Source organism: Astatotilapia calliptera, chromosome 6, assembly GCF_964374335.1.
Source record: "Astatotilapia calliptera chromosome 6, fAstCal68.1, whole genome shotgun sequence".
NCBI lineage: Eukaryota > Metazoa > Chordata > Actinopteri > Cichliformes > Cichlidae > Astatotilapia > Astatotilapia calliptera.
This window is the reverse complement of record NC_137427.1, coordinates 16,507,507-16,515,413: the sequence shown is the minus strand read 5'-3', so window position 1 is coordinate 16,515,413 and position 7,907 is coordinate 16,507,507. Positions and strand designations below refer to the sequence as shown.

The 7,907-nt window shown below is 39.1% G+C and overlaps 1 protein-coding gene across 1 annotated transcript; it reads left to right on the top strand.

Annotated features, from left to right (window-relative positions):
- The first annotated feature begins 2,620 nt into the window (after positions 1–2,620).
- Positions 2,621–6,173, top strand: LOC145429424 (ubiquitin carboxyl-terminal hydrolase 37-like). The gene is made up of 6 exons (XM_080302816.1): positions 2,621–3,111; positions 3,204–3,327; positions 3,414–3,565; positions 3,671–4,942; positions 5,112–5,269; positions 5,356–6,173. Exons 1-4 carry the CDS (start codon positions 3,008–3,010, stop codon positions 3,798–3,800), a joined length of 510 nt encoding a protein of 169 aa, XP_080158942.1. The 5' UTR covers positions 2,621–3,007; the 3' UTR covers positions 3,801–4,942; positions 5,112–5,269; positions 5,356–6,173.
- Positions 6,174–7,907: the final 1,734 nt, after the last annotated feature.

The window sequence follows — 7,907 nt, the reverse complement described above, 5'->3', positions numbered from 1 at the left end:
AGCACTTATCTGCAGTATCTCACACTCATATACATACATACAGACACCAAGTTACTTTTGCACAATACTCAGCATTTTGCACATTTCCATTGTCTTGTGTCTGTTTCGTCCTGTTCTGTCACGTTTTGCACTGTTTTGTCTTGTTTATTTTTGCAATTTATGCACACTGCACTTTATGTAGTCCTGGGTTTGTCCGTATATGTCATATATAGCACCAGGGTCTCGGAGGAACGCTGTCTCGTTTCACTCTGTACAGCACCTCTGCACGTGGTTAAAATGACAATAAAAGCCACTTGACTTGACCTGTTTTGTGTAGCAGTTGCTTGGAGACGAGCACCATACAGTTCAAATGAGCATACATTCCAAAATATGCAAATTTGCCCCATACATCATAATGATGATGTTTGCTGTTCAGGGTATGAACATTCTATGCTGAAAGTTTATAAATATACAACCTTTGACTGCTTGTTTTCAGTTGAACTTTTGCAAAGCTGAGGAGATTTTGGCTGCGATCACATCAAGTCCAAAGATGTTTAAACTTCTTTTTCACAGAAAGGTAAGTTTGAAGAGACTCGCAGCACATTTCTATGAATATTTTCTTATGGTAAACAAGCATTTTTGAAACTTTTAAGGAAGCTTCTTGGATGATTTCTGTAAAAACTGAATTTTGAATCCAAATGAAGGATTTTGTATTTTCATACCATATACTTTGTTTTATGCCATTACTGATGTTGCTTTTCTTGTTTCTAAACAGAAATCACACAAACAAAACGTGGCAGAGAAGGAAATTCCTTCTACGTCTCATCAGAGGTAAAGAAATGCGCCAGTCTTTAATGCTGCTGGAGATATTTATAGCAGTGGTTTGGTTGGAGCTCTTTTATTTCCCTTTTATTGGCATTTTTCTTCCACCTTGTGTATTTACATCTTTTTTACTACTTCTAGTCTTGTCTATAATTTATATTGATTCAGAGATTAGCGTTTGAAAATGTAGAGTGTAAATGTACAAAATACATGATTTTGTTCCATTACAGTTATTAATTTTTATCTGCAATCTCCAGCATGTACTCCTTGTTAAAAATTTGCACTTTGAAAAATAACATTTACACTTTTGTCCTCATCAGCATCCCGGATGCTCCTGTTACTGAAAATGGTCAAAAGAAGAAGAGAAAATGGAGACACCTCTGCTGTTCCTCGGTTTGCTTTTACACAAAACATATGAAATGCACATTCTCTTTAAATTGCACTTGTTAATTTAAAGTGACTTTACTTTTTTAATAAACGTATGTTTGTTCGTCCTCTGCAGCAAACTGACAGCGATGCAGAGGCAGAGAGCAACACTGTGAAGACACAAAAAAAGTGTCGCTGGTTTCTTTTTAAATTCTGGAAGGTATGTTTTATGGAAAGAGTCACTGTCATCAAGCATTTACTCATCACAGTTAAATGAGAAGAATTAAGAGCAATTTAGCACACAGCCATGTCCTCAAATTAAGTTCAAAGATGTTTAAACGTTTTTTTTTCACAGAAAGGTAAGTTCGAAGAGACTTGCAGGATGTTTCTCTAAATATTTTTTATGGTGAATAAGCATTTTTGAAGCTTCATGGATGATTTCTGTAAAAACTGAATTTTGATCAGAACCAAATGAAGGATTTTGTATTTCATAGGACAAACTTTAAAACTCAATTTAAGGCATGAATAAATTGTTTTTATTTTATTTAAAGATATTCCTATATCTGCTTCATGAGCTGACAGCTCACTAAAGTGATAAATAATATGAAATAATACCAAATTCTCTAACTGGACACTTTTCATGGAGAGACCCACTTGGTATGTTTGTTTTATGCCATTACTGATGTTGCTTTTCTTGTTTCTAAACAGAAATTACACAAACAAAACGTGGCAGAGAAGGAAATTCCTTCTACGTCTCATCAGAGGTAAAGAAATGCGCCAGTCTTTAATGCTGCTGGAGATATTTATAGCAGTGGTTTGGTTGGAGCTCTTTTATTTCCCTTTTATTGGCATTTTTCTTCCACCTTGTGTATTTACATCTTTTTTACTCCTTCTAGTCTTGTCTATTATTTATATGGATGCAGAGATTAGCGTTTGAAAATGTAGAGTGTAAATGTATAAAATACATGATTTTGTTCATGTTGGTATTCCATTACAGTTATTCACTTTTATTAGCAATCTGTATTAGCAAAATGTACTCCTTCTTATAAATTTCCACAACATTTACACTTTTGTCCTCATCAGCATCCCGGATGCTTCTGTTGCTGCCACACCAGCTAACCCTGAAAATGGCCAAAAGAAGAGAAAATGGAGACACATCTTCTGCTGTTCCTCGGTTTGCTTTTACACAAAACATATGAAATACACATTCTCTTTAAAATGTACTTTTTAATAAACTTATGTTTGTTCGTCCTCTGCAGCAAACTGACAGCGATGCAGAGGCAGAGAGCAACACTGTGAAGACTCTTTTTAAATCCGGGAAGGTATGTTTTATGGAAAGAGTCACTGTCATCAAGCATTTACTCATCACAGTTAAATGAGAGCAATTAAGAGCAATGAGGCACACAGCTATGTCCTATATATTTATATCAGGTAAGAAGCACCACGGAAACGATCCCAGCAGACCTGAGTTGGGACACTTGGATTATGGAGCTTCTGGACCAAGAGAGTGGATGGGAGCATGTGTTTAACAGGTAAGAGAAAGACGTCCTCCAAAATGTTTCAACTTCAAAGCTCATGCATCCATGCACATACACTGCTCAGCATCCTGACATCTTTCCTAATTTTGTGTTTGTGTTTTTACCTTTTTGGAGCAGTGTAGCATGCGGTGGAGAAATAATAGAAAGTCAAACTGGGACTATAGACTGCTTCGGGTGAGTACACGTGGTGCACAAAGACCAAAGCTCACTTTGTCAAAGTGGAGAAAATGAATTCTTTTACACTGATACTGTAAACGTTGTGCGTGTGTGTCAGGTTTCCAAACATCGGAAACACCTGCTATATGAACTCCTGCCTGCAGAGCCTCCTCAACATTGAGGAGTTCATAAGAGACATCAGGCGTCAGGAGGTTTTGTGGAGCACAGATCCAGAAGCTCAGCTCTTAAGGTGCGCTACGTCAACCTTCTACTTTCTTCAAAAACCTGAAGAACAAAGAGATCTAACAGCAGAAATGTCTGTTTACCCTTTCCTTTCTACAGAAGGCTCATTGATGTCAGGGACTGTCATGAGTCAACAGATTATGGCCTTAAAGATCACCACCTAAGAGCTTTTAAGAAGGCATTCAGCAGTCAAGCTCCTGAATACACCGGCAGTGCACAGAAAGTGCGTCAGCTATTTGGACATTTTGTTTTTTTGCTTTACCTTCTGATTTTGATGTACTGTTTTAAATCTCTCTGCTTTTCTTTCAGGACGCTCATGAATTCCTAACATTGTTCCTCAATGAGGTCAAAAGGCTCGCACCTCACCTGGAGAGGAACGCAGCTCTCCTGGGCCAAAGTTATACCTGCCCAGTAGAAGAGCATCACATTTTTAAAATGGAAAACATGAGGACATGCAAGAGGTAAGCCTGTCTTTCAGAAACGCAGAGCTGGTTGCAATATTTTCATATACCTCTTTTCCACCTACCTGATCTTTACTTTAACTACGTTACTCCTGAAATGTGTAGCTGTGGTCACCAATCATCACAGCACGAGGACTTCACCAGCTTGTCTCTTGACCTTGTTCCAGAGGGGTCTATTATAAACATGTTAGAGACATACTTGAAGGTAAGATCACAAATTCCAATAGAGTTGTAGTGTCAGCGATCTTAACACACCTTTTTTGTTAGTGTTTGTGCGTATGTGTGTGTGCATATGTTGAGATTTCTTTCTACCATAAAGCCTGTTTTCTCTGTGCTGTTGTTCAGGAACAAGAAATAGAATTTCGCTGTGATTGTGGAGGGACGGCCTCAGAACTGAAGTCGTCTTTTGATACACTGCCAAGGTGAGTAAGGTCACATCAGAAGTGATCGACTGACCAGGTTTCCAAACTGTGGCGCATCAAATATCAGAGTTTTTCGAGACAATACTTGAGCAGTCGTTTTCTCCCATCTTCTGTTTGTGTTTGACACTCATTCTTCTTATTTTCTACCTTGTTTGTGTTTTTTTTTTCTTTTCTGCCAGAGTCCTGATCTTGCATCTGAAGAGGTTTGGCTTTACACAAACCTACAACATTAAGAAGGTGGATGACCCCGTCAGGCTGCAGAGGGACTTGGTGGTGCCATCCAATCAGGTAAAAAGAGACTGCAGAACGTCTCAGGCTACGTCCACACTAGCCCTGATAGATTTGAAAACTCCGTGTCCACACTAGTGTTTTCAGTCATTTTCAAATAGTTGTGCGTCTGCATTGAAACGGCCGAAAACGCTTACGTTCCAGTCCTGCGCATGCGCAAAAGTGAGTGAGGATTACAGAATTTGAAGAAAAGCTATCCGGAGCATGTACAAACTGATATTAATCTTTTTTAGGGCTGTCAAAGTTGAGAGCAATCAAAACAACCGCTGTATAATGCACTCGGCTATCTTTGTTTAATTGCTCACATGACTGCATCACATGACTAAAATGCGTCATCGTTTTAGAAAGTCTGCGTTTTCGAGTGTCCACACTGCGACGGGACAACTCCGTTTTGAAATGTGTGCGTTTTCGAGAGCGTTTTCAAGATGCTGTGTTTTTCCTTGAGGAAAACGCCATCTCAGTGTGGACGGGAGGTCAAAGCGGAGAGAAAACGATGTGTTTTCAAACGAAAACGCATTAGTGTGGACGTAGCCTCAGCAAATCAGCTTAATTATGGCTCTGATGTGAGACTTTGTGAAACTAACACTCTTTGGATTTGTTCCTTCTCAGGGTGGTGGCTGTTATAGTCTTGTCAGCATCATCAATCATTATGGAGGCACAGAGTCAGGTAAAACAACAGACTTGTTACAAACAGAAAATGAAAACTTTCTACTTTTCAGTGAAGGACTCACACACAAAAGCTTTTGATGTTCTAAGAAGCACTAAGTCAAAATCACTGTTTGCTTGAATCAGCTGACTTCCAGAAGTTGGATTCATTTGTCTTAATGTGATTTCAGGACACTACATCTGTAGTTCTGTCCATCCTGAGGAGAGTCAGCACTCTACATCAGATCGCTGGCTCACCTATAATGACGCACAGGTGCTCCACACAACCGGATCGGCAGCTTGTGAGGAACAGCAGCACTCGGCCTACATGCTGTTTTACAAGAGAAACGTAAGAAGACACAGCATCTCATCCTGAAGTGAGAGAATTTTTAAATGTCCTGTTACCTTGTTAACCAGTTTTGTCTTCATTCTCAGTTCTGAAACAGGAAATGGAAGGAAGGTCATCATCATGCTGAGAAGAAACAACACTCGTCCCAGCCCACCATCGCACACTGGAGGACAAGTACTGGTAAGTATTGCCCTCAGGAGGAAGGGTCCTCCCAGAGAGCCTGGTCCTCCCAAGATTTCTTCCTCCAGGAGGGAGTTTTTTCTTGCCACCGTCGCCCCACATTCACTGGTCTCATCAGCAGGGACATTTTTAACATCCTAAGACCTGAACTCTTTCATGGCATGCATTTTTAATTTCTCTGTGCCATTTGGGTTGATTGGGACCTGATGAATGTGAAAACAAAGACATCAGATTCGGACTATCTTTTTTTTGTTTCTCAAAAAAATGAGATCCACATATGAGGACATTCATTTTAAAGTTCGATTGAACAGGGGCAGTGTAATGTCCTCCCTCATAAGTGGATATCAGGTTTTTGAAGAGCAAAATTTTGTATTTTGGTCTCATAAATGTTATGTCCACATATGTGGACACCAGGTCCTAGGAGGTTAAAACAAAATCTACTAGTAGTGCAGCACTACTAGAGATCGTCCTTTTCTAGACCAGTGTTTGGCTTGCTCTCTGGAACAACAAATTAGTGCTGTCAGCGTTAACGTCATTTTAACTAATGACGTTTACGCTGACAGCACTAATTTGTTGTTATTATTATTAATATTATTATTAATTTATTTGTAAAATAAATTAAATTTAAAAAAACAAAGAAACAATTTGATTCTTTATGTTATTTTGTTTTATTAAAATCAAAATAACAACAAAACAAAAATAACTAATAAAAAAAATATTAAAAGTATTCAGCAGTGTTTTGTGAAATTTGTAATGAGCCTTAGTTAAGTTGATGTCACAGAAGTTTCTGAATCATTTAGATTGTTCAACAAACTGATTCACTCAGGTAAAGATGGTAAGCTGGAGCAATGGTACGCTTGGAGTTCAGTTTAAGTTTTCAGACAAACATTCACTCGATCAGTTGCAGCTTCTGCTTTTAAATAAATGATTTAGCTGCAAATGTTTAGCTGCAGGTAGCAAAGTCCAAAAGTGACAACATTTCCACTGCAGTCTCTCCAGAAATGGCTTATAAACTTTTGACCAAATTAGACATTTATCCTTGGATCATTGACAACCCTGTAGGGTGAAAATCTTTAATTGTACCTTTTATAACATTTTAACAAGTTACTGTCTCCTGCTGCATGTTTCCTGTTTTGGCTGAACTTCATCAGCAAAGCCCTCAAAGCAGCATATGAAAGAAAGTCATCTTTCATTGTTGTCTCCAGCGTGTTAAAAGAGAGATCGAGCTCAGTGATGAGTTTTGAAGCAGCTGCAGGGACTTCTCGAAGGTTTTGGCTCAAACAGTCGCAGGATGTTGTTCACAGTGGTGACACTGTTGACTGGTGATTGACAAGCACTGAGATACTAACATGACAAACACAAGAAACATCATGACTTATTCTCCTGAGTGCCTGCAAAACACAAAATCAAACTCAAAGCTTTTCTCTCAGGTGCTGGTGTGGCACAATCTAATGATAAGAAAGGTCATGCTAACAGCTTTTGGAGCACAGCTGCACAAAATAACAGCTTTTGGAGCACAAAATGCATTACAGGTAAACCCAGTACCCAAACATGTTAACAAGGATAAAGAAAAAACCTGAAACAAAAGCAGGTAGTGTGGTGATTTATGTTGTGAGGATGCTTTCACTCCCATCAAAGTCGCCCAGTGTTGAGAACCCAAATGAGCCCAAAAACCTCAAGTGGCTGCAACCAACAGCGAACGTCAAGAAGTGGATACTTGCATGTTGAGCCAGAAACATGCAGAAAACCCAAAAGAGGCAAGACAGCACACCTTGGTGCCACTCAGGCAGTACGAACACCTGGAAAGAGGAGCCCACAGTTCAGACCCAAGGACACTGGTAAGGACACCAGCCAGCCAGTTATAAGTCTAGTTTTAATTTTCATTTTAGTTAGTGTTATGGCCTGTCTAAGGGTGGCCAGACCATAATATAAGGGTGATCCACCCCTGTCTGACCCCAAGCAGCACATCACACAACCAGTACAATTTTGATGGTGATTTTTTTTCACAGTGATTGAATTCTAACAAAGGAAAGGAGCGAACTACAGCTTCGGGGTGGACCCCAAAACAACAAACAAAAGGGACCGTATCTAAAGGATGTACAAAACTTATTTATGAAAAGAATAAAACCAAATAACAATGTCTTATCTCCCTAACTAACAAAAACATGAGAAAAGGGTAATCGAATAGAGTGAACTATAGACTGTATAAAAGATAGGACCATTGCAACTTTACTGCAGCACTTCACCCTTTCACATAGTCCCAGCTCTTCTCTGTCATGTTTTATGGTGCTGCAAATGTCTTCAGTTGGTGAAAGGTCTGGGCTGCTGGTGTCTTGTTGTGCTTGCTATGCATCCCTGACTCGTTTCTTCTTTCTTTTTTTTTTTTTTTAATGTATTTATTTATGCAAGTTTCAAAATTTTTTTACACATTCACAAACAGCGGGACAGAAGAACACAG

Bases quoted from the DNA above. Each gene is read 5' to 3' on its own strand.
- LOC145429424 (XM_080302816.1), top strand. From the start codon at position 3,008: ATGAACTCCTGCCTGCAGAGCCTCCTCAACATTGAGGAGTTCATAAGA. The intron at 3,112-3,203 runs GTGCGCTACGTC...TCCTTTCTACAG, and splicing joins CCAGAAGCTCAGCTCTTAAG to AAGGCTCATTGATGTCAGGG. The intron at 3,566-3,670 runs GTAAGCCTGTCT...TGAAATGTGTAG, and splicing joins AACATGAGGACATGCAAGAG to CTGTGGTCACCAATCATCAC.